Consider the following 27,227-nt stretch of genomic DNA (forward strand, 5'->3'; position numbering starts at 1 on the left):
TTAAATCTAATTTTGTTTAATTTAATCTCTAGGAAAGCTATGAAAGATTAAAAAAAAAAAAAAAAAAAAAAAAAACATGCCCCTCCTGAAGGTCCGGGTTCTCATTTTTCGGGATGGTTACCTCCTACTTATGGGTGGTCCTGATGAAATGCCTACATTCAACATTGGCTACACATTCGAACGCACACAAATTGTACGTCATATAAATTTTGAAAATGCATTTGGGGAGATTTTAAGCACACAAATGATTACTTCGAGTGCTTGAACTCAACTTCAATAAATTTAACAGCGACGTTAGCAGCTGATAGCGTAGTAACCCAATAACGTGCTTGGGACAGTGTGTGTTGCATGTATTATATTTATAAATATAATAGATTTGATTTTTATGATATGGTCATCTGGCAACCCTCAGCTTATGAGTCGATTATGTATAAATCTTCACGATTGTGACATAAGATAAGCCAGAGATAATACCGTGGCAAACAACACCAAAATGAAGTCGTGGCAAACAACACGTAAACTATTTCCAGCCCTTTATCTTTAAAAAAAAAAAAATCCTGAAGTTTGGAACTTCACTCCTAAGTCCTCGCAAACAACTCCTAAACGATTGATTTTCACGAAGAGTTTGACTAATGGGAGATCCCATTATTTTGTTGCACTGTATATCCAGAACTTTTAACTCATAAACTTAACAATTTCACCCCTAAATCCTTCGAAACAAATGTAAAACAATTAACGTAGGTTTCATTATTCGAATGGGGGCCCTCCTTTATTTTACTGGTTGTATCTTGAGAAGTGTAAACTTCTAAACTTTAGGATTTCAGTCTTAAATCCTCTCAAAAAATTTGAAAGCAATTTTTGTAGGTTTTAAAATTATATGTGACGTATGGGGTCATAACTTCACGAAGTTGGCCCCCAATTTTGCGGTAATGTATCTTTAAAATAGTAAACTTCTAACTTCGGGACTTCACTCCTATATCCTCCCAAACAAATCATAAACGATTGGTGTACGTTCTAAGAATATTCGCGATAAGTTGGACTAGATGCATAAAACTTTCGCATACAAAGAGCTTTCAATTTTTAAAAAGGGAGCTAGAGATATACATCCCCCACATTTAAAATGGGGGTAAGTCGAAAGCTGTGAGAACACAAAACTCGGGGTTTTCAGCAAAAAAACGGCACCAAACTTTAGCATAGAAAACACTTCCTATTTCTAAAGTGGGTTGTTGCATGTCTCCAGCCCCCTCAAATTTATTGTTGCTTTAACTTGAGAAATGTGAGCACGGAACTGGGGATATAAACTGACATATAAAAGACTTTCAATTTCCAAAGTGGTAGGTTCATCCCGCACCTCCAAATTTATTCTTGTTATAACTTGAGAACGACAAGAGCACAAAACTTGGGGTTTTCAGAGTAAAAGGGTTAAAAAAACTTTGGCATAGAAAAGATTTTCAATTTCTAAAATAGTGGCTGGAGAGATGGGTACCCCATATTTAATAGAGAGAGAACTCGAAAATGGCAAGAGAACAAAACTAGGAGTTTTCAGCACAAAACTAGTACAAAAATTTTGCACAGAATGAACTTTCAACTTCCAGTCTCCAGCCCTCCCAAATTATTCTTACTATAACTTGAGAACGGCGAGAGCACAAAACTTGGGGGTTTCGATACAAAAGGTAAAAAAATACCACAAGCCTTTGCCGTACAAAAGACTTTGAATTTCAAAATTGTGTGTTTGTAGGGGGAGGGAGGCTTGAGATATGGACTTCTAACTACGGGACCGCGGTGGATCAGTGGAATAGTATTCACCTCTGGTACTGAATCCCTGATTCAATCCATCTCATGCTTATTGCACTTTTGTGCTGCACAAAAACAATGTGTGTAGGTTTCTTTGTGGTTCTGCCCTTTCCTCCTATTTTCTTAATTCCACTTGTTTCTTTAATATCATTCGTTTTTCTCATTCCTTACCATCCCCTTTGCTTGTTGTTTATTGAAGTTAACGTCTCTTTTTTTACAGTTAGACCATATGACACATGGGCATACAGTTTAAGGGCTTCACTCACATCCTTCTCGTTTAAATCTATTCATGTTTATTATAATACTGACAACCCGAAATATTTAATCGTGAGTTTGAAATGAAAATTAAAAGGAAACGGAACGCTGTGGTAGGTTCCAAGCAAACTGGTATCGAAAATAACTTTCAGATTAATTATTTAACTTGCACTTATGAGAAATACATCACGGAAGCAGTGACTGGGATAACAAGTCCGCAGTCGCTGCATTGCAAGACGGCCGTGATGTTTTGTAACCCTTCCTCAAAGTTGTAAAACCAGATTCGTACAGGGTTAGCTTGTTTATTTTCGGGGTTGTACTGACACTGCATAGAAAAACTTAATATCAAACTAAAGTGAAAAATACATTTCATAGTCAATTTGTGCTACTTGGCTTTGAATGTTTCAATAGAACTAGAGTGCCTATCCAGCCCGGTCCTGCTTTTCTTGAATAATTATTTCGCCATAGCATATACAACGAGGTTTAATACCATCGATAGTTGTAGGTCCTCCATGTCGTTGAAATTAGAAAGTATAATAGATGCGATAAATTATTTGGAAGCTGGATTATTTGTGTAAATTTCAAGTTATTACAAAAATTTCCTTATGTTCTTTATATGTTCTTTTATGTTCTTTAAATAATATTCGAACATTGTTTTGAAAAGCATACTAAGTTTTACAAGTCTTGCTTTTTGTTTCTTTGGTGTGCATGATCAATTTTTAGGATGGGATGAACGAAAGTTCAAAGTTCATGAGATTTATTCATTTATTTATTTATTTTTGTGAAAATTTTCAATACAATGTTCGAATATTATTTAAAGAACATAAAAGAACATATAAAGAACGGGTCTAGGAAAATTCGGTGTAGGAAAATTCGGTGTAAGAAAACTCAGTGTAGGAAAATTCGGTGTACAGAAAATTCGGTGTACGGAAAACTCGGTGTGGGGAAATTTTGGTGTACGGTAGATTCGGTGTAATACATATTGAATATTACTACTTACAATAATTTACGACATTTCATATTGTGAAATCGAAAACCATATAATGTAACGAATAAAATGTTATTACCTATTTCAAGAAAAGCAAATTTATTTTTCTGCCTTGAGTCCAATACCTCTTGCATGTCTTTTGCGGGGTATTACTATAAACTACTTTTCATCACACAATGAAGCTGACACTTTTTGTCAGAAATAAAACAATTACAACTATAAGTTCAGAGAATAGTTATAGGAACAACTAAAAACACCTTTCCTATATAGTACATCATAGAACATATACAAGGTGATTCTTTTAAAACTCACGGATTTCATTTGGGGGTCTAGATTTTCTAACTGAAGTCCGATTTTCATGCGATTTGTGGCAAATGATCAAGGAACGTTGGAAGATTTATGGAACTATGCTTATTGGTTTACATTCATTTGGGGTAATATAGGCCGCGCCTCTAGAAAAGCAGCAAATATTCGCCACTGTACCGAATTGGAATTAGGTGAGGTGCGGTATGGGGATTTGAGTTTCTTCGTTAGATGGTAACCTCGCGACGGTCAATAAGAAACAGGAAACTGGGCCTTCGTATTGAGAATTATGCTGTGCTACTGTACCAATATGATCAGGACGCAGTTACAATAATGTACTCTTTGGAGCAACGTGATTTTATCGTTAAAAAGATTTTAGAGGCCGGGATCTGTTGTTGCTACGCAAAGGGCAGCTACACGCAACTTTGCCTCACGTTCTGCCCCAAACAGGAACATAATATGGTCGCTAGTGAATAAATTGCAGGAAACAGGATCTCTTCTGAGTAAGGCAGGGAAGCATCGGACACCGCTGGCGGATGTTGTTGGACATAAAACTTAAAGATTTCATTTCATTTCACTAACACTTAATTTGTATTCTCACTAACACTTAATTTGTATTCTTCAATTTCGCTTCAAATATCCAATATATCATTCGAACTGTAACGTACAATGGCGAATATTTGCTGTTTTTCTTGCGGCCTGCTCGATATTACCCCGGATGAATTTAAACCAGTAAACATAGTCCCATAAACCTCCCATTCTCCCTTGATAATTTGCAACAAACCGCATGAAAACCGGACTTTAGTTGGAAATTCTAGAGCCCAATGAATCCGGGAGTATCACTCTGCATATACATATGTAAGATGCAAAAATATATTGATCAAAAAAGTCTTAGTGGAAAGGGCAATATAAAGCAGGATGGTTTTATCATATAATATTTGTACAAATAGTTTAATTCTCCTCCAATCAGACACTTTAGTTTGTTTGCCTTAAGTTAAGGTAAACAAGTACTGCAACCCTATTGACTCCTTATTGACTTCTCCTCCAATCAGGCGTAGATACTTTAGTTGAGGCATTTATTTTTACAGCTTTGAGTAACATAAATAAACTATGTCGTTTTTGAAGAATTTAAATTTAAATATTTTTTTATAAAATATACATAAAATCGTCAGAACATTTTTGAAAAATCTACAATTTTCAACTTTACCCGTCTAGTAACCTACTTTTTTTTTTTTTTTTTTTTTTTTGAAATATAAAATTTTAGGAGACATCCTCCAAAACAGCATAAAAACTTAAGTTTTAAATGAAATGTCGATTGGTATCGATGATCGCTTCGCTAAATCATACAAACGGACATCAATAAACAAATTTCTCGTCATGTAAGGGCCATGAAATGCTAAAATCCGTCGAAATCTAGAATTCAAATTATTTCACGATCACAATTTTTCAAAATTTGGTATAGCAGACAGTAAAAGTACGTTCTACACAAAGTTTGAACTTAAAACTAATACGCTCATTTATGCTCAAAGTTAAGTTTTTAATAAATACTACTGTCTACTACAACGAATCTTTCTTTACACCGGACATTCCCCACACCGAGTTTTCCGTACACCGAATTTTCTGTACACCGAATTTTCCTACACCGAGTTTTCTTACACCGAATTTTCCTACACCGAAATTTTCTACACCGAATTTTCCTGCTCCCTTTAAATACAATCTTTCCTTTTTTACCTTCCTTTTGTTACTTTTTTTAAAGCAAAACTGCAAGTAACATTTTAGAGGTTATTAATATATATTTTTTTTCAGCTTCTCACACAAACATGCAGCGCAGCAATCCTTTCTTTTGTAACCACTCACGTCGTCGGTCGACACGTGAGCGTGGCGCTCACAAATTACGCATAGTCACATTTATAAAGCCAGTACTACTCGAACAGAAGAGAATGAAAAGATTGCACTTGGCTCTCACACATAAGACACAGCTAGACAGCGTCTCAGGTCTGTGACCCCACTAGGGCGACTTTGAAACGAAAATATAAAATAGGGTGAGCGCTGCGCTCACCTGTCGACCGTTCCCGGGTTAAACAAAATAAAGCATCACAATAATAATAATAATAATAATAATAATAATAATAATAATAATAATAATAATAATAATAATAATAATAATAATAATAATAATAATATTGTCTATTCCCATTTCTCTTTCAAAGCAGTTTTTCGCGCAAAAACTTCAGTAAAGAGCCTTTTTATAAAATGTTTAACTTTACAAGAAAAATCAATAGGAGATCCGCAGCTACACGAAGAACTAATTGTTATATGAATAATTTGCGGTCACTAGCACCCATATGCAGTAATATTTTTCAAGAGGTGGCCCAAGGTATTGCTCCCGGAACTACGAAATTTCCCCCAGGGCATAGTTCATATCGAGCTCAATGGGGATTCCCAGTATTTTCCAGTAATACTTTTCACATCCAATGTTTTGAAATCCATCAGTAACAAATCTGAAATCATTACTGCCCATATGAGATATCGCCAAAGGATCGACTTTAATCCCCAAAGTAACGACATATACGAAATGTTTCTAAAGAACAAGTAATAACTCCGTGAACATATAGTACTCACAATAGAACATTCCGATTTGGTGAATTAAATTGTTGAAACTGATTACTAGCACTGGATTCAGCACCAAAATAAACAGAGAAAAAGAGAGTGTTTAGTGGCAGACCGTATACTGGGTGGGAGATAAGTGAGGGCAAAGTGCGAAGATAGAACGTAGAAAATGTCTAGAAATGCCACGTTAATTTTGAAACGAGTACAGAGATTGAAACGAGTTCATGCAGACATGCTTAATTTTACACACCTCCTTTTTTGTTAAGGTTACTGATCAGAACGAAATAATTATTCTACCATCCAGTAAAATGTTTTCTTTGTTTTGAACTTTCTTTTATGATCAATATTCCAGGTAACTTATGTCAGTTGTCTTTTTTCGTTCCTATTTTCTTTCGTTTTTTTTCCATCGCTCACTTGTCGCACTCTCCCATGTTTGAAATGAGCGAGTGGATTTAAAGCAGATAAAATTTCTCCTTTCATTGTTTCCGCTTGTCTTTCCTTTATTTGGCACATAGAAATAAACTTCACAAAACATGCTACTATTTCTTATCATTTACGGCATCAGCCATCCAAAATTTTACACATAGTTATATTTGTCACCGCCTATGTGAACAGTTCCAGTGGTGATTTCTTGATTATTCTCAGGACCTGTGTGAATAGTTCCCTAATAATGTTGGTAAATTGGTATAAAGTTCATAATCAAAAAATCATGAACATTTTCTAAACTATGTTACAAATGGTTGTTGAGCCTGTAATTCTTTCAACTTCTTTTAGAGAATCGTCCAATTTAGAGGAGTTCGGATTAGGGATGGTATAGAGACGAGACCGCAGTGTAGGGCTTGTCTCGTTTGACAAATAATGGCCTCGATCCTGATCTCGTCTCGATAAACGCTTGTCTCGATTTAGAATGGCAAGTCTCGATTTCGTCTCGGAATAAGTAGTGTGAAATAAAAAATGTGAAAGTAGTATCATCTTACAGACTGTCGTTTCATCTTTCTTATTTTTAGCCTTCACTCTTGAATTAGAATTATTGAATGGCGTGTCCATTCGTAGCTAAGTTGCAATGCTCATGCTTCGTATGCGTGTTTGCGGATTCAATCATTAGTATGTATATCAAGCCTTGGATAAAACTCGAATAGTGATCCACATTTCACTTTAAACAACATATCTTGTCTCATATAACCTCAATATTTGTTATATAGTGAAACTCTAATCAATCAACTTCAATACTATAGCTTATTTTCTTCCTGCTGAATCAGGGTTATTCAACATTCCTACCAGATAATGCCGTCGATAGTAGCAAGAATGTATTTAAACGATAGGATATTTAAATTTTACAATTTTGTATTTATTATCCATTAATTCTTCTTTGACTGCCATGTTAAACAAAGAAAATCACGTTCATTATCTTAACAAATAGATATTTTACTAATACAATATTTGTTTCAAATGGATGAAATCCTTAATTACCTTTCACAACACCAACTTTAATTGACACTTTATAACACGAGCTTATTGCAACCTTAGGATGCGCTTATTCTCCATAATATTATAGTTACACATTAAGCTGTAGGTCCGCGTCTCATATAGCCTTGGTGCAGAACGGGACACTAAACTCAAATCCAAGAATCATCTTGTATTATCTATGGTCTCGGGTTGTGTCACCAAACACGAGATTCAAACTCAGATATCTCTCCTAGTTCAGATTTCACTTTCTGTTTCTTATACAAGCTCATAAGACTGTGATATATTATATAGGTATACAACCTTTTTTTTTTCACCTAACAGTATGAATAGTTCCAAATTATCGTACACTTCCGTGTTTGTAGTCGAGCAAATCGAAACTGCTAGAATGTTTTATATATATAATAACGAGAAAAAAAACATAATTATGCAAAATGGAAAAAGAAAAATAATAAATCTCCGAATAGTACCTACCATCACTGAATTAAACTTTAAGAAAACACTGGCGTCACAGCCTTTATGGGACCATGGCTTGAAAGCTGTTTTACGGCACTCATGCCTTTGGAGTGATGTGTGGTCAGCACATCGCCCCCCTCGCCCCCCTCGCCGTTAATGCTGGATTACTAGACGGGAGTTCACCGGGATTCAAGTTTCGCCTATTCAAGATTCGCCTAATACCTCCTAGCTATGCAAACGTCAATCAAAGCGATGACACAGTTAATTTTCTTACTAGGCGAAAGTTGATTTTTTAAAGTACTTCGTTTAGCTCACATACGTTGGTAGTCATGCACCTTATTAATAGTTATCATTTTTTCTTGAAAGTACTTTCACGTTCTTATTAAATAGTCTAGTATGTAGCGGAAAATTTTGACAAACGCAGCGCAAATTGGTAGCCTAACGAAACTTGCAGGATAGTTTCCTTTTATCAAGTATAGTAATATCCTGAAAGTTCCCGAACATTCCTCTTGAGCTACATCCAATGTTGCTGCCATATTCAATTTGGCCAACACTGTGTATAGAAAAATAATGTTTTCCTTAATTTCTTAGCTTAGGTTCAATTATACGGTCTTGGTACTTGTAACAAAGTATTTTTGTGAATAAAATTACGTTTCTTTCGTATATTCATCTCTGTAGGTCAGGTAGATATAAATCTAGAAATGAAGGAGTAGGCTTGTATCGCTTAATGTTGTGCCTGTGTTTCTGTCAAGCGTATTTTTCTGATTTCTTTGCTTGTTTATACAAATAATATTTATATAAGTAAAAAAAAAATAGAGAAAAAAAATATGTGAACATGCTAGAATTACACTTGACATATACAAAATATGATGCATTTGAGAACAATAGGGCATTATACGGAAGTTTCTGTAATCTTATTTAGCAAAATAATCTGTAGAGAAAACGTTATTTAAGCAAAATTCAGTTTTTTATAAGCGATAGAAATAATTTATGGTACATAAAAGACCAAAAAAAGAAAAAAAAAGTCCATCCCTGGCACGGTACACTGTTGGGACATAAACGATACGGTTGGGCGTAAATAAGGGCCCCGCAGGTCCCGCATTGCAAGGGGGGGGCGAAGCCATCACGGGGCCACAAATCGTAATGTAGGACGTAGAGAAGGGACCCCATTCCACGTTGTCTGCTGGGTGGCCCCCAAGCCCTTAGTTACGCCACTGCATGTCTGAGTGAAACAATCTCGAACATAAACAATAGGCCCAAGTACATGAGAGTTTTACATTTGCAATACACGAGCTTTAAAAAAAAAAAAAAAAAAATGGTGCTGCTATTTCCAAACAACGAACTAGGTAGCGTTCTCCATTTTCTCTTCCGATCCTCAATACTTGAATATGTTGCTCCCCCATATCAATTACTTGAATATGTTGCTCCAGCAAAGTTAGCTCCTCATGGTACACTTTCTATACGTGCCGTCTGCTCACATTTGCTCTTAAGAGTAAAACTGAGGAGTAAGTGACTGGTGTGAAATAAGTCTTCTGTATGTGAAATATCGACAGAAAGCCAGTGCGTCATCCCATGGGATGCATAAAAGTATAATTGGAAACGTTATCCCACTTTTACTAGTTCTTCAGAATTCGTGGTAGAATTATTGAATATACTCATAACCTGTTACAATTAACTGTCTATCTCTTGAGTAGTTTCAGAGGTTTTCTTCCCTTTTTGGAACAGAGACAAAGCCATGTTACATCCTGAAAATTCATGTAAAAATATCATCACATCATCCATGTTTCCTCCTGTATTTTCACGTATTTAAACATTTTGACTGATTGATCAAATCTGCTTTCTTTATGAAAAATCAGAAAAATACGCTTGAGAAAAAAAAAACAGATACAAGATTAAACGACACAACCCTTTCCTTCATTTGTAACTTTATATCTACCTAACCTACAGAGATTGTATCAAGCGAGAAGAAATTTGTTTACAAAATATTTTGTTATAAGTTTCAAAATCGTGTAATTGAACGAAAGGTAAGAAATCAAGGAAACATGGATATTCTATAGACTGCGGCGATCACATGAGATATGGCAGCCATATTGGGTGAAGCTTAAGTGAATATCTGATCACTTTTAGGATATGTCTATACTTGATGGGAAGAATCTGTCCCATAAGTTTTATTGTTAGTATTTTTTTTTCGGTTCAGACCCCTGCATACTGCACTAAAACAGTTTGCACTTAATTAAAAATTTACACTTTTAATGGTGATGCTCGATGTCAAGCGTATGCTATCTATACCGTAATTGTGCTTATACTGATCTTTGGTGCTTTGTTTAATTTTATTTCATGAATTATGCAAACTCTCGTCGAATTTGTGACTTCATTTTATATTTTCTATAATGATTTTGTAACTTCATGTAATATTTTCATATCTTGGTGTCAAACATATATTATCTAGTCATATAGTGTAATTGCGCTTATACTGTTTTGATGTGTACTTTTTATTTTTATTTTTATTTTTATTTTTTTAAAATTTAGAAACTACAAATTTCTGAAATTGTGTCATTTCTTGTCAGTACTACCAACATAATTTCACATTAGGCAATATTGAATTCAAGATTCGCTTACACTTTCTCTTGAGTTAACATCTGCAAATTTCATTGCCTGAGGTTATTAGACGAATCTTGAATAGCCGAATGTTGAAGTCACCGAGTTCAATACTTTCATTCAAGTAGTTCTCCAATTGTCCTCACGACGCTGGGTGGATACCGAAATGTCGATACCATGTAATGAGTACGCATGGTCACTCGGGTCAGATCCGGTACAATTTAACTTCGCTGATCTCACTAGGACATTGCCGACTAAATTAAACATTAACAACTTTGCTTTCCAGTTAACATTATTTAGCTTTACTTTACATTGGTATCTACGTAAAATAGAAATTTCTTTTTATTCCACGCACGCAAGCGCTTGTAATAAACAACAAAAAAATTTAAATGTATCTTTCTGTGGATAATTCCTTAATTGTGTAACTAGAGGCGGATCCAAGTTGAATATTGGGGGGGGGGGCAGTCGTTCGAGCTCAAAACAAGGTCATAATAGATTGCAAAAAAGAAAGAAGAAAGAAAAAACGAAAAGTCAAACAATTTTAGAAAAGGGAATGGGCTCTTCTGTAGAATTAATATGAACAAAAACACCAGAGGTACAAAAAGTGCAGCCAAGTTCGTCAGCCTCAAAAAGTGTTGAGAATAGGATGGATGAGCCAAGTTCCTTACCACTGCATCTGAAACGAACACTGGAACTTGGCGCGAGATGTCTAACATATTCGAATACATTAAGATGTCCGTTCCTAGTTTCACGGCCAGGACATTTCAGCCATAAGGCTAATGGTAACCCCCAAATTCACCACGCTCACAAACACCATCCGTAAGGCTCGTTAACATCATTTACCTTGACACTTCGTGAAGGAATATAAGTTTTCCTTGTCTGAGTTTCGAACCACCAATCTTACTGCAGTATACTGTATATGTGCCTTAGCGCCTTAGCGAAGTTGATATTCTTAAGGTTGGTGGTGGTCCCAAACCCACCACGCCCACCACCACTATCCCTAAGGTTCCTTAGCATCATTTTCCTTGATACCTCGCGCCAAGTTCCAGTGTTCGTTTCGGATGCAGGGCCAAGGAACTTGGTTCATCCATCCTCATCTCAACACTTTTTGAGGCTGACGAACTTGGCTGCACTTTTTGTACCTCTGGTGTTTTGGTTCATATTTCACTTCTTTTTGTAATTCACCATGTCAATATCGTTTATCTTAATTGTGGTATATTATTGGATTTAAATTTAAAATTGTACATTTTTAAAGGAGTCATAATGTGTCACATGCAACATTAGTTCCCAAGGGCTCTCCCACCGGAAATCGAACCCAGGACGCCGTACAAGAAAGGCGCACATGCTAGCCACTAGAACAGCGGAGAGGATTTATTCTATTAAATATCTGTCAGAGAGTTATGTCCAAACGTGATTCTAATTCATTTACCCGAACTACAAAATCACGATCGCTAACATCTCATTTTTCATGACCTAAATACGAAGAATATCAACAGGGCCCAAAACCCTTAATGCTGAATCCTCGCTGCTACATCACTAGACATGGCTGGTGTTTCAATATATTTAATTGTTCTCTGCAATTCCACATTGCGAAATTACGGAGTTCATTACCTGACGCGCATGTTGCGCAGTTTCATACTGCTTCGGGTTTTCCTTCCAATGATATACACCTTTCAAATAGCTTGTAATCTTAATATTCGCCACCAACATATCCAACTGTATATAAAACTAAATGAACTGACATAAATTAAAGAGGTGCTTCCGGTTGACGTGGAAAGTTGAAATGATGAAGGGGGATGAAGAATTTTCTCATGTTATTTAAATGGGTCTTTTTTGGACCTATAATCTCATGTTTTAGGAACTTGGAAATGGAATAAGAACTTGAAATTCAGTATGCTTCTACGTTTTCGTTAGTATTACCTAAGTAATCAGTAAAGATAAACAATTCCAACTTTAGAGTGGTTTTATGAGGAACTGAAAAACCATTTCCATGTTATTTATATTGGACGTCTTCTACACCCCAAAATGTTTATTCACTTCCGGCAGGATTAGAATGATGAAATTTGGCACGATTGTAGCCTCCCGCGACTAACCTACAGGAAAATTGCTAAAAGTGATTTTTTTTTTTTTTTTGTTTTGGTTTTTAAGGAATCTAAAGGGAGATGAAGGAAACCCCATGTTATTTAAATAGGCGTTTTCCTGGGATACAAAATCTTATGTTTTAGATAGTTGAAATAGGAAAAGAAATTTGAAATTCGGTAGAATTGTGAGCTTAAGAGGTGTGAGGAAGTAGGCCGAGCAAAGGCGGACGCGTGGGGGCGACCCTCAGGTGGGCAAATTCAGGAAATATGAAGAGCAAAGGCACGAAATTCACTGTTGATGAAAAGGCTGATACGTAAGAGATTCGCACACTGTTCACAGATAGAGACACGAAGCATCAAGAACATTTTTACATAATGACTGTGGTAACCATAATACAACTCGTGGTACCAATATATTTACGAAATCCGTTACATCTTGTTGCTAGTCTCACATAAACTCGAACAATTAAATTTCTCATTTCTTCGGAAACTTCATTAATTATAAATATCCTCACTTCTACAATCTCTTACTTATCAATTAATTTCAATATCTATTTAATACAAATGACTGCAATAAAGGGAAAATCTTCACCGAAAAAAGAAAAACAATATTGGCTCCCTTGTCTGGGTTTCCAACCACCAAATTTACGGCAGTATGTACGTGTCTTAGCCCACGTTTTTAAAAGTTAACTGATGCACAGAATATGCCTCATTAACTTGCTTAACTACTTATTACTAGCTTTCACTTTTTTACTCGCACACACAGAAAAAATGTACGTAGGTACATAGGTTACATAGGTAGGTATGTGGCGTACGTAGGTTACATATGTAAATCCTGCAGTTTTTGGACTTAACGTACACTAAACGTATAACTGAAAAAGTATATTTTAAACATACTTTCCGTATAAGTGTTCCGAATAAACGTACTTTCCGCACAAAGGAAAGAACTATGTAGACAGTCAGAATCTCACATACAGATGGCCGTTTGTAACTTATAGTTGACGTACGTAATGTATGGAAGGCTGTTAGATGTCAGACATCCTGTAATGCCACTGAGTAACATCTACGCGGGAAAGAGGCCAGTACGTATGTAGCATATGGATAACGTATGTTAAGTATTGATTTCTATAGTAAACATAAGGATCCCGTATACTTGTACAATATACCGATGTCCGGATAACGGATTTTTCTCGGTGACCTTAGCTCGTTTTTCTATTAATCTAGAACGACAGGGAAACGAACACAGAAACATCGAGGAGAGTTAAAATTCCAAAGGCTCTTCTACCGGGAATCGAACTCGGGACCCCATACTCCAAAGGCGCACGTGATAGACAGCGAGGAGGGCACCAACTCGACTACTCGGACGATTGACAACATTATCACAATGCACGTGATGTGTTTAATAACGGAATCGTTCCCGATTTCTGATTTAAGGACAGTTTTTTTTTTCAATGAAAAATTTTTCCATAGCAAATTCCTCAAATTTCATTCTCAAGCTGTTACAGGGTACCTTCATAGAGTTTCGCATCTTTTTCTCATTAAGAAGTACCTAATGGACAGTTTTTGGCCCATAAAAATTTCCATAGTACATTACTTAAATTTGGAACCTTTTACTTAGATAAGTCATTATATAAGGTAGGTACCATTATGCTGAGTTTCAAATCTCTATCTCATTTGGAAGCACCTAATCAATGATGAGTGAGTAAATGAACCGATCTCTGTTTGAGTAAGGACAGTTTTTCTCCTATAGAAAATTCCATAGCACATTCCTTAAATTTCGGGCATTTTTTATATTCAAGCTATTACTGTATAAGCTACCTTTGTGTAGACATTCACATCTTCATCTCATTGGAAAGTATCTAATGGCTACGGACAATTTTTCGCCTATAAGAAATTTCCCATAGCACATTCCTCACATTTCGGACTTTTTCCATACTCAGGTCATTATAAGATACCTTTATGCAGAGTTTTACATCTTATCTCATTGAGAAGTACCAAATGAAAGTGATGAGTGAGTGAGTGAACCGATTTCTACTTTGCTAAGGACAGTTTTCATGCATGAAAAATTTCCCATAGCACACTCCTCACATTACGGATCTTTTTCACACTCTAGTCATTATAAAGTACCTTTAAGAAGAGCTTCACATCTCTATCTCATTGAGAAGCACGTAGTCAATTTGATGAATGAGAGGACGAACCTATACATGTTTGGCGAAGGACAGTCTCTAGCCCATAAAAAAATCCCATAACACATTCCTCACATTTCCAACTTTTTCTGTACTCGAGTCATTATAGGGTGCTTCTATGCAACGTTTCACGTTTCTATCTCATTAGGAAGTACCTTATCAATTTGATGAGTGAGTGAGTGAAACGATTTCTTGCTTAGCTAAGGACAGTTTTTTGCCCATGTAAAATTTCCCATAGCACATTCATCAGATTTCGGACTTTTTCTATACTCAGGTCATTATAAGGTACCTTTGTGCTAAGTTTCACGTCTCTGTCTCATTGGAAAGTACCTAATCAATTTGATGAGTGAGTCAGTGAGTCAGTGAGCCTGAAAACTGCATATTTTAGGGGTCCAGTGCTCGAATATGGTTGAAGGTAGGAATGTGAGATTTGGTATATGATCACATCTCTCGGATATCTCCTTAAATTCTAAATTTCATGTTTCTTCCCGTTACTAGAATCGGTTTTACAGAGCCTCGAAATCGGCGATTTTACCCAAATCTCTAGTTGTGTATAATATGCTTACGGCAGTGCAGGCCAGTTTTCATTTTCTTCGCGTAACTTGGCTGCCATGCACTGCCATGCATGTTGACTTGTTTAAACGTTGATACGGATGGATTACAAATAATAATAATAATAATAATAATAATAATAATAATAATAATAATAATAATAATAATAATAATAATAATAATAATAATAATAATAATAATAATAAACAGTAGTAGCAGTAGAATAAGAATAATAATAAGAATACGAATTCTTCTTGAATCATGAACTTTAATTTCTATTCATACGCTAGTTATATTACTTCCTTCTTTGTATTTTCAATTGCACTTGCATGTAAAATGCCAGAACCATTACGTTTATTGACTTTCTGTACCGTCAAAGTCCTAAGGAATATTGGCAAACACTTGTGGACAAATGGGTTTATAGCTTACTGTTTACCACCTACATTTTCGAAAGTGGGTATTTTCTGAGCAAGAATTCCAATGCAAGTAATTTATTGAGATGTATTGATTCATTTAACTTCTGCAATTGAAGACTTACTTATTTTAGGTTTTATTCTATAATTATAATACAATGTTTAAAAAAAATCAAGAGCTACAACTTTGTAATGGGTTTTATTTTTTTTAATCCTATTCTTGGGGTTGCGATCGCCCCCGATCGCTATCCTGGATCCGCCCCTGTGTTTGTTTTACAAAATTAGATTTCGAGATTTTTAGGGAACATGTTCTTTGAGTACTAAAAATGACTTAAAAGGAATAAAGTACGTATAATATTTGGAATATATATTTGTGATGAGTGGAGAGCTAACTTCAGGAAGTTACAATTAATAGGGATCAGGTCCCTGTATTTCACCCCCTACAGTCCCCGCTCTGTTCTAGTGGAGCGTGATGTAAGAGGCTCCGAGTTCGATTCTTGATCAGCTTTAAAATTTGAACTTATTAACGTAGATCTGATTCGATCTTGAGGTATGGATTCACTTATACGGAAACCTCGGTGGCTCAGTGATAGAGCACCTATCTACTTCTTAGGATATGTGGCCCCTGCTTCGGTCCTGGTTCTCGCCAAGGATGAAAACTATGTGCACGGGTTTTCTCGAAGACCTTCCATTACCTCCTGCTTTTTATATCGCCAAGATTTTACCATCACTTGTTTGTTTCATTCGCTACCATCTCCTTCAGCCTTGGAGCATAATTGTGTGGCACTAAACTCAGAGATTTCATTTTCAAGCAGTGATTATTTCAGAGAGTGACAGGGAGCCCCTTGGAGCTATTGAATTCCTCCTGGGCATGTTAAATGTGGATTTCCCACCATTTCAACAATATTACTTTTCACACCTAATCTAAAACCATTACTGTTTTCAAGCAACGTATAGCTTCGGTACTAGAAAGAGGTCATAAATAAAGTTCTCATTTATTCATTGGTAAATCCTTTGGTAAAGATGATGCTGAAATTATAACAAAGCAAAGTTTTTATAAAATACATTAAAAAGAAGAAACTATTTTTGAGAAGATAAAATGAAGAAATTAAAAACATTGAGTGCGGTTTTCTCGAATATCAGGGAAGTAGTTTAGTTTATAAAAACATTTAATCTCGCCAATGCTTTTAGTGTTAATTTCATTTCTTCAATTTACCACCACAAAAACTATTTTCTCCCAAAATTATTGTTTTCAAAATTTCTTGATGTTATTAACTATATTATTTGAATATCACTCATTCTAGCTTTGGAACTTCTTGTATAAATTAAAAGACAAAGTCTAACCAAAGCAATTTGCCGAAACTGTAATGGTATTATTTATTAGTTAATGTATGCTTTGGTCAGAATTTGTCTTTTAATTTAAACTATATTATTATTATTATTATTATTATTATTATTATTATTATTATTATTATTATTATTATTATTATTATTGTTATTATTATTATTATTATTATTAGTAGTAGTAGTAGTAGTAGTAGTAGTAGTAGTATCTCCATAGCTAAGAGATTAGCGTACGCGTCTGTGGCGTGGGGTACCTGGGTTCGATTTCCAGTAGGAGCTCATGTGTTTCGGATTCCACGTTAATCAGTACGTCCACTTTTCATACAGCTTAGCTGCTGAAACGGACGTTAAACTCAAAATCAACTCAACTCAATAATAATAATAATAATAATAATAATAATAATAATAATAATAATAATAATAATAATAATAATAATAATAATAATAATAATAATAAACGACACAATGTAAGGAGTGAAAGGCAAGAAACCATATAAAAACTGCATGCGATCATATGAAGTCGGAACCTCTCCTTTCAGTGTAATTACCAGTGAGACACTAAACCATAAATAAAACAGTAATATAACGGTCTTATTGATGGTGTTCCTGAAAATATGGGATATATTGTAGAGTGGTGTTACACTGGATTATTTAATTATCATTGAGTAACATGTATTTCTTATTCTATATACATGTATTGTAGTTATTTATTATAATATTTCAAATGATGTGTGTCTTTTAGTCCAGGGCTTCTACATATTTTCTCAGCTTTAAATATGTTTGTGTAGAGCACAGCCTATACAATTGTTATTGAAATCTGTAACCAGTCTTTCTTGTTCGCTTTACTGCTTTATAACCAGCGGAAGAAAACAGCTATAAAGGAACTTCAGGTGTCAATCAACTATTGAGCTGCTGCGTGACGCACGTGGGGAGGGCTCCTCCTCTACATATTTCCCCCTTCTCAATGCTGTTTGCTATGAGCGAACGGTGGTGTGACTTTCTCCGAAGCAATTGTTATGGCAATGATGTTCTATCTGAAATGTTGGTAGACACTGTTTTTGTCAATTTTCCATCCTAATTTCTGTGAACTGTTTAAACAGAATAGTTTATGAAATGAGAAATGCTTGAGAGGAGACGTTTTAAAGAGTACGCTCACAGTTGCCGACATTTTCTTACACATTCTGTTGAGAGTTGGATACCTGGAAATAACCAAAAATCGTCCCGAAAAAACCCCTTGACCATAAAAAATATCGTCATATCGATCAACGTTATTTCTATCTAATTACTGACACGTCTCGGGAAAACGTTTCTTATGCTACTTAGATTGAATTATGTCAGATTCATTGCAATAAGGTGTAAAATATTGTTGTTATTTTTAAAAAATCCAAATTATTGGAAACATTTCGTCCCGTTTAAACCCCTCAAAATTATAGATATGTATAAATATGTTATTTATTAAAATCAATTAACGAAACTTTCTATAACAATGTTTCTCACAGTCCTTTACCAATCTCAACAAAATTTATTCGAAAATATAAACTTTTTTGTCCTTCGACTTTTTCGCCTCACAGAAAGATGCCTTGGTGATATGTAATGAACAAAATACATTTTGTTTCTTAAAAAACAACAAAATATTTATTTGTGAATAGATAATAGGGTCGATAAAGCTTTTTATACTTATTTCTTTGTAAAACGGTGACATCAAAAGTCATTTTTGCAAAAATAGTGATATTTTAGGAAATATATCATGACATTCCGAAAACTAAATTAGAACAGAACGTGTTGATGGCAATAGCATATTCATAGTTTTATTGCTTCACGCATTTCTTCAGATCAAGATTTAGTCAATATAGTATAGAGAGGAGCAAATAAATCAAAGTTAGAAAATATAGAATGTATCTATTGTTTCGTCCTTTTTAGACCCCTAGCAGCTAAAGATAGATAGATAGATAGGTAGATAGATAGATATAGATAAACGTAACAACAATTAATTTATTCCATACTTACCACTGGATCTATTACGCTTCCTGGGGCATCCACCTATTAAGCGGTAACGATAATTTTAGTGTACATCAAGATTGTTATTAAGATTTTAAGATTGTGTACAGTAAGATTGTAAGATTATTATGTACAGTGTTTAGATTCTAATATATACATATATTCAAGATAACTTCTGATTTCGAAAAATTCAGGCTTGTCAAGTGTTTCATAGTATCAGAAACTTTTACACGATATATTCAATAGCTGTCTGAATATCAATATTTCCTGCTATTATTTCTTGAGGATTCTACAGAGTTGAAGTAAACATTGGAAAGGACGGTCTGAACCCTTAACTTTGCTTTGCTCTAAGTAAATAAATAATTCTAAAAATACAGTTATAATACTAGATTAAGCAAATCAAGCGTAAGTAACACTAAAATATAATTGGCAAAAAACCATTAAACTTTTATCACAAGAACAAAACATATATTTTAATTGTATAAATCTCTCTTTGCAAATCCAGTGGTAAATAAAATCACTATACAATTCCGCGTATAACTTTCCTGGTATATTATTACTTTTGGATTAAGACAACATTCTTACCTCACATTTCTAAAGTCTTCTTAGTAAATGTTTTAATTGAGTATACAAAAACTAACATTCTCTAAAGTCTACGTATAAATTGAAATTGGAATGCTATTTATATAGCAAATACTTCGGAAGTCAGTGAAAGGAATTCTTATAATAAACGCGAGATTGGGTATGATATGGTAGATCTTTTTTGTTCTTGGAACATACAAAACCATGTAAAACGATTTTGCATATCAATGGCAAGCAATGAGAAGCATTGGGGCTGAACGAATTCAAATATTCGAATAAATAGGGAACTTAACACAGAAGAAAATAAAGAATCTAAAATGTAGCCACAACTTTTCAGCCACTTATTATACATAGTATTTTTCGAATCAGTATAACGACTATAAAACACTTCTTCTTATCAATCACACAAGCACTTCGTTTGCTTTTTCTGAGTATTATTCTTGGGTATACTGTGCACGACGAATAAGAAGTATCGCTTCATTTCTAGGGTCAGCAATCTAGTAAGTTAAGATTGGAACTTTACAATATTATACCAGCCTATAAGAGGTAACGCAGGACATGCTTGAAACATAGTCTTGTTCCCCCTTTACTGGATAAATAACGGAAATGTAAATTGATAATTGAGATGAAAAAATGCAGCGTTAAAGGCATGGTAAGTACAGAGCCAGAGACAGTTGTGAAGGTTAAATCCTAACACTCAGAAAGAAATACCCTGTGGAAAAATTAATGAGAAATTAAGACCTAACTTCCCGAATGCTTATAGTTACTATTCATTTTAGATTATAGTATAAAATTTTATGACAGATTCCCCAACGCATTGGAAGATAGCTAGTGGCTATGTAAGAAATCTTCTTGTAGTTGAATTTTATCCCCAAGGGGACACTATAGAATTGGATTTAACATTAAGTAATATGTCCAATTCTTTGCAAGTCATTGGTATTCACAATCCACCATGCATTCACGTTAAACCGTAACTTTTTTTCAATGTCTTGTCTTCGGGCAATACATCAACACACCGTCAAGTTATTAGATTACAAAGGTATTTCATCTGCCACTTCATGAACAATCCGTTCCACTAAAAAAACCTACACACTATCTGCAATACGAAGAGAGCAGAGTTTGTAGTTTTAGTCCAATGGGATCGACAATCTTGTCTGGGAATAAAGAGTATTTTCTTTCTTTGCACGTTTGTGCTATTTCCAGTCTTTTTAAAGAATCGTCGTTACAGGTTGTCTCAATCGATTCACGCCTAAGAAATGGTCATATAATTCTTACCTTACTTAAATTGCCACTGGTAAGGGTCCAGGTATTAAGTATTCCACATGCACGATTTGATACACATGCAGGCAGCACCTTTCGTTTCTGAATAGCCTGTGCCTTTAGCAGACACAGAAACAGAACAGCTCTCCCATTGCACAAATACTTCTGCCATGCCTCTACTTTTTTGCTTCAGTCAGTCGGATATTACTTCTTCTGCAATGTTTCTAAGCTCTATTCTCACAGCTTCTAATAGTCCGCTATCTGAAGTCGCACGTTATTTCGTCACATCAGAGACACCTCATAAGTTGGTAGCAATACCATACTTCAGTGTAGGTAATATTAGCTTGTTTTTTGTTGCATTGCTTTCATAGTTAGTGTAATACACCGTACGTTCTAATATGTACTTTGTTTCAACCTATATATGTATGTAAAGTTTTGGATCAAAATTCGAGCAAATATTTCTTGGAAATACCGTAGTCTCCAACAGTGTGTCTATCTGATAGATTACCTAATTAAAATGCATTTTTAAGTTCACGTAAGTATAAGATAATATTATAAAGAAATATAAGATAAGAATAATCTTAAAGTTTGATAAATTTAACAAATACACACAAGAAAATTTAAACTAGAATATATTAAAATATAGACAACGAAAATGTATGGAACAATCATTGGACCCTATAATACATTCCCCATAATTATATACTGTAACATATTTACTTATTGTAAAGTGCACACTTGAAAGTTTCCAAAATTAATAAAGATTTTTGAATGTCTCTTTCAATTACACATTCTAATTTTAAGTAGCAGTAAACTAAGAGATAATTGTAGGGAGATGGTCAAGTATATGGCACGGATGAATTTGAACTATATTCTAAAATGATATAGCATAATGAGAAAAGTATCAGGCAGGGGGAACTCCATACAGATCTTTATACATTCAGAATATATCTGATTTTTATGGGTAATAGTACGCCGTACTTTTTTGCCGTAGTATTTGCATTTTCATCTTCAATCATCACTGATGTTTGTAAATTGCCAAGATAATGTTTGTATATTATACTACAAAAGAGTGAAACCGTATTTCAGTAATATATTCCCATAAAAGTCTTATATACAACTATTGAGATAATTTGTCATACATACTTATTTACTAACTTGTGCATAAGAATATAGTTAAACACTACATCAGATTAATATTAATTTTCTTAGGAAAATAAAACTTTTTAAAACAAAACAATATGAAAGCATAATTTCATTTAAGAGCAGCAAAAGCATTGTTATACATAGCAGCGACTACGTTTATTAGTTCAGACACTGATGTAACAGTTTGCATGGAGTATAGTGCAGGTTGTTGTTTGTACAATCCGCGGCAAAAAACCTGCAACATGAGCATATAAGTTTATTGTGAAATGACGAAGTCTTTTGCTCCAAAATAAGTGTGCACGGGAGGAGGCCGAGGTTTATCCTGGCATGATTCGTTCCACTTAGACGTTACGTCCATTCCCTGTGCTGTTAGGCGTAGTTTCACAATAAACTTACATCCTCATGTTGCAGGTTTTTTGCCGCGGATTGTACATGTAGTTTATGGTAATACCATGTTAGAAATTAGAAAGAAAAGTTGTTCTTTTACTTTATTATACTTACTGGAGAGTCATATTGACGCGCACCTGTTGGAACTCCAGGTTCCTAATGGGTAGAAGGAAACAATTTAATATGCTATCTTAGTAAGTTTGGACTTATCTCCAAGGTTTTAAATGTAGCTATATCTCTTATAAAATCAGTTCCAATTAGTTCCAATGAGGAAGATGCCTTTTTGTACAGTGTTTTACATTTCCCTTCCTAAATAAAATAAATAATTCAAGAAATGTTTTTTTTATATCCAGTGACTTGTTTTCTTAAATCTTTATAATATCTGATTCTGTTAGATAGGAACCTCAAATACTTATGATGTTTTGCTGACGCTTTTTAATTACACCATGTTCATAATTATCAGTTACGTCTTGAGCGTGTTGTTATTGCAACACTGTGTCTCCACTAAATGCCTATCCGTATAAGTAAAAATTTTGTTAAAAACTTTGCTTATATATACGTCTAAAACTCACGAAATGTTAATGTAATGTGTTTCATTTTCCCTCGCATTTCGCAGCAAAATGGCGTATTTGGTGTTGTTTCTCTTTTCTGCCTTTTTATGCATACTTGGCATTTACACTGTGCAAATGAATTTGATATTCATATATAGTTCTAAACGAAGTTTTATTCTCATTTTCAAAAAGTTACATTTCTTGATATCGTCTTAATAAATGTACACAATGATTAATAAAATGAGTACATTTCTCTATAAAATAATAAAAACCATCACAGGTTATCAACGTAAATTTTCATTATTAAAAATTGGTTATGTTCAAATATATCTTGAAAATTGTTTACTCTGTTTATAAGGAAAATAAGGTTGGAATTTTTCAATTGAAACCAAAATATAGAATACGAAATTCGTGTAAAATCACTATAGCATATAAATTTATATGCTAAGTTGCATATTCTTTTGTTACCTTTAAGACAAAGTTTAAATATCATTAGCCACAGTCAATAGTTTCAATTATACGCACTTGATGAAAGTGACGTATAAAACGGCAAGTAGTTTAAGCAAAATATTTTGTTCAAATTCATATTAACGTTTCGAGTCATCCGATTTTTGCAGTCATGTAAGAAATCTCTTATTGTTGCTTGCTATATGCAAAATAATGGGAAATATGTGTGTCTGATAATCTTTGTATTTACGCCAAGTTCAATATAATATTTAGTTCATTAGGTCTTTGATTGTAAATAGCTGATTGTCCATGAGAAATATTTACTATTTCGCGGAGCAATATACTCCAGATAAAGAAATAGCAAAAGTCTTTAAATTATCCACCTTTCTCTCTATTTCAAGTACACTTATGTCCAAAATGCTTGTCACATATCTATAACTACCTTGTTGTCTGAATATAATCTTATAATGATTTTGCAGTGTACTTTTAATAATGTTGGTGTGTGTAGAATTCGAAAAGGTATATTTATGGTAAATTGCATAGGAAAAGAGTTATAAATACGGAAATTAGAATGAGTAAAACACAATGTTGCTAAATGGATAACAAATTTCCTTTTTCGATATATTGTTCTTATTTATTGACCTTTGGCAAGAAATATACCACCGACATTTCTTTCAGTTAAGTGTTCTTATCAACTAGGAAAGGGACAAAGTATTCGAAAGAAGGATTTGGTTTGTCTTCTGTCTTTTATTTCTTACTTGAATGTAATTTTAAAAATTAAAAGTAAAAGACTATAAAGACAATAGTGCATATGATGATAAGAAGTTGCATAAAGCGCATACAATAAATCTGAAACAGATGAAAATCCAAAGAGCTCGGTTCGTGTATTCGACAGTAAATGTACTTATGATACCACAAGAAAGTTAAATGATTTTGAAATACTATGTTGGTTACTCAAATGTTAATTAACTTTATTTACAGTTCTTCTTATAATATCAGATTATTACGTTAGAAATATTGAGACAGATTTTGAGCTTATAATTTCAATGCAATATAATATGGTTCGGTACAGGTATACATTTCAAATTACATATAAATAAGGCACCACTGGCATCGTTTGGTCATTTTCATTATTGTAACGGTCAAAATTATATATAGATTGCTCTACTGAAAACAAAAATCTTGCTAAATTTCGACAAGGGTTACCACGAAAGTCTGTCGCTTTTTGGAGATCTGTGTTACATAAGCATCACACCTTGAGTATAAAGTGAAAGGCGATAACGCGGTCGGTTGTTGGTTTGAGTATACCCAACATACTACGTGGTTGTGACACTTCAGTTACACCCTTACTTACGTAAGGACAGAGTGAACATGGAACCTCCACTATTCAAGATAAGGTTGTGTATGTTGTACGAATGCGGGCTGGAGTCAAACATAGCTACAGCGCGTCTGAAGATATGAAAGGCCTTTAGAGAGTGTCGTGACTACGAGCACAGTGCAGCTGTTAAGTTTAATGGACGGTGACGAAACACTGGAAGGCGCACCGCATGCAGGAAGACCAATACACGTACAAAATGAAGATCTTCATGCTGCAATATAGGTGAACAGTGATGAGACATTGAGGAATTCTAACTACAATTCAGTGTGAGTAAACGCTATTCACTTAGCATATATCAACTTGGAAAGCACTACAATTTGGTTCGATGAGTCCAACATGATTTGACTCCTGGTCAGTAGACAACGGGAGGAGGTGCCTGTCTTTTTTAGCTGACTCGTCCGACGAAGGAGTAATTTCTGGACAGAGCATTGACATTTGATAAGAAGTGATTGGGTGATTCGTCTTCAAAGCTCCCCATCACCGTCATCATTGGTTTGTATTTCATGAGCCTGACCCAAATTAGCCAAAACGGTTGCTGCATTGGAAAAAGTTCTTTCTGTGTATTCGTTGGAATACTCGCAGCATGATTCACCGGGAACTGATACTATATAGTCAGATCATCAATGCAACTGTATACTGTCAGAAGTTGAGCCGGGTTCAGAAACTCGAAATTCCATAGGCGGGATTCCAGATTCGAAAAGTTGTCCTTCTGTTACAAGACAACGCTAAACCATACTCTCATACGATGACGCATGACAATATTCTACTTCTTCGATGGAAAACACTATTGCATCCACCATACTTCCCGGTACCAGAAACATTCCTTGTAGCGTCATCTTAGAGGACACCAGTTCAAATCCCTAGTAGAGTTTCAAGGTGAACTTGATACTGTCTTCGGTTTAGGGCCCACCAAGTTCTCACGTGATGTAATCGATGACACTGCAGGACGTTGGCAGAATGGTCGATGATGATGGTTACTTTTTTGGGTCCTTGATGTACGAAGGTAGTGAGTAAAAATTGACCGATCTTTCTTGGTTACCTTTAAAGGTGTGATTTGGGATGTTGCATATGACGAGTTATGTTATTTGTGTTCCACATAGATGGCGTTTCATAATAATTCCACTAACTGAAGAATCTTATGATTACACACTATTGAGTGGTGCCCAATAAAGTAGTTGAGGTAAGCAAATGACTTAATTTTTGACATGAAGCCAATTAACCTATTGCGCAATTTGAATAAAACTTGGTAAGACTGGCCTTATTCTGGGAGTAGGTTATCTGTGCATTGGAGCAAGTTAGTATTTTGAGATAAGGATGGAGCAGCTAAAACTTGCACAAGTAGATAACAGATGATCCAAGTAAGAACGTTTAGAACGTTAAACAAAGATATTCTATGAACCTGTCTCTGCAAAAGAAAATCAATATTTTAGAGTTTGAGCTTGAACCCTTTGCACCTGAATGTAAAAATGAAAAGAATCAGATTGAAGTGGTGCCGTGCCGAATCTGGTGTCGAGGAATGATCGCAAAGGAGAAGTCTGTTAATACCACAGGGCATACACAAGTTTCAATGATTTGTTGATATTTGAATATTGGACACATTTTACTTTATTAAGACATGTGCATTCTTATACGGCAGAAGTTAATATTTAAAGAAATTCTGAGTATTCATGTTGTCTGGATGAAATATAATAGACACCAGTTGAAGAAAAGAAGAAATGTTGCCACGGAAAAGGAAAAAGAAAGGAATATCTGCATCACATTAAAAGCAATTAACTTGAATCTTCGGTATAAAGTTATGAGAAGGAATTAAGGCAGGCTATACAGGAGCGAGTTGAATAGGAACTAGTAGTTAGAGATATTATGGGCGAATTGAAGTATCCTAAGGAAATGAACAAATGGCAATTGAACAAAGAAGCACACATGTCATATTGCTTATTACTCTAAGAAGATTGCAGAAAGAGTAATTTCTGTATCACAGATTTTCTGGAAAAAATTAAAATATAATATAGGTCCAAAATAGTATATTTTATATATTATTATATGATATTCCAAAAATGAGAGAAATAACTCCTAATCAGGTGATCGATAGACAGAGAAGAAAAGAAAATGACAGAGAAGCATTTAAGAAGCTTGAGGAATTTCCAGGGAGGATATTGTAGGAATAATCATACAAAATGTTCGAAAGTAAAATAAAGGATAAGAGTGTTGGAAACAAGTATTACATTTGCTATTTGTTTTCATATTTGTATTTTAGATGTTACGATTACGATTGTGAAAAAAGTGTCACAGCTACTAATACAGAGTGTCTCAAAACTTAGGTAGTAAATTTAAAGGAAAGATGTGTTCAGAGATAGGATCTACGGATTAACTGTAAATGTAATTATCACCCTATAAAGAGGTTGAAATTTTTAAATCACTGTATTGGAGGCTAAGA

General features: G+C 34.6%; 1 protein-coding gene across 1 annotated transcript in view; it reads right to left on the reverse strand.

The window, feature by feature from the left end:
- The window catches only part of LOC145662484 (uncharacterized), a 534,791-nt gene that overhangs the window by 411,872 nt on the left and 95,692 nt on the right, over positions 1-27,227 (reverse strand). The window contains exons 16-17 of the mRNA XM_081728093.1: positions 22,532-22,573; positions 19,052-19,084 (exon numbers count right to left, since the gene is read on the reverse strand). Coding sequence (XP_081584219.1) covers positions 19,052-19,084; positions 22,532-22,573 — 75 coding nt within the window. The remainder of the gene's footprint in view (positions 1-19,051; positions 19,085-22,531; positions 22,574-27,227) is intronic.

The sequence above is a fragment of the Thermobia domestica genome, chromosome 10, assembly GCF_964235325.1.
Source record: "Thermobia domestica chromosome 10, izTheDome1.hap1.1, whole genome shotgun sequence".
In the NCBI taxonomy this organism is placed as follows: domain Eukaryota; kingdom Metazoa; phylum Arthropoda; class Insecta; order Zygentoma; family Lepismatidae; genus Thermobia; species Thermobia domestica.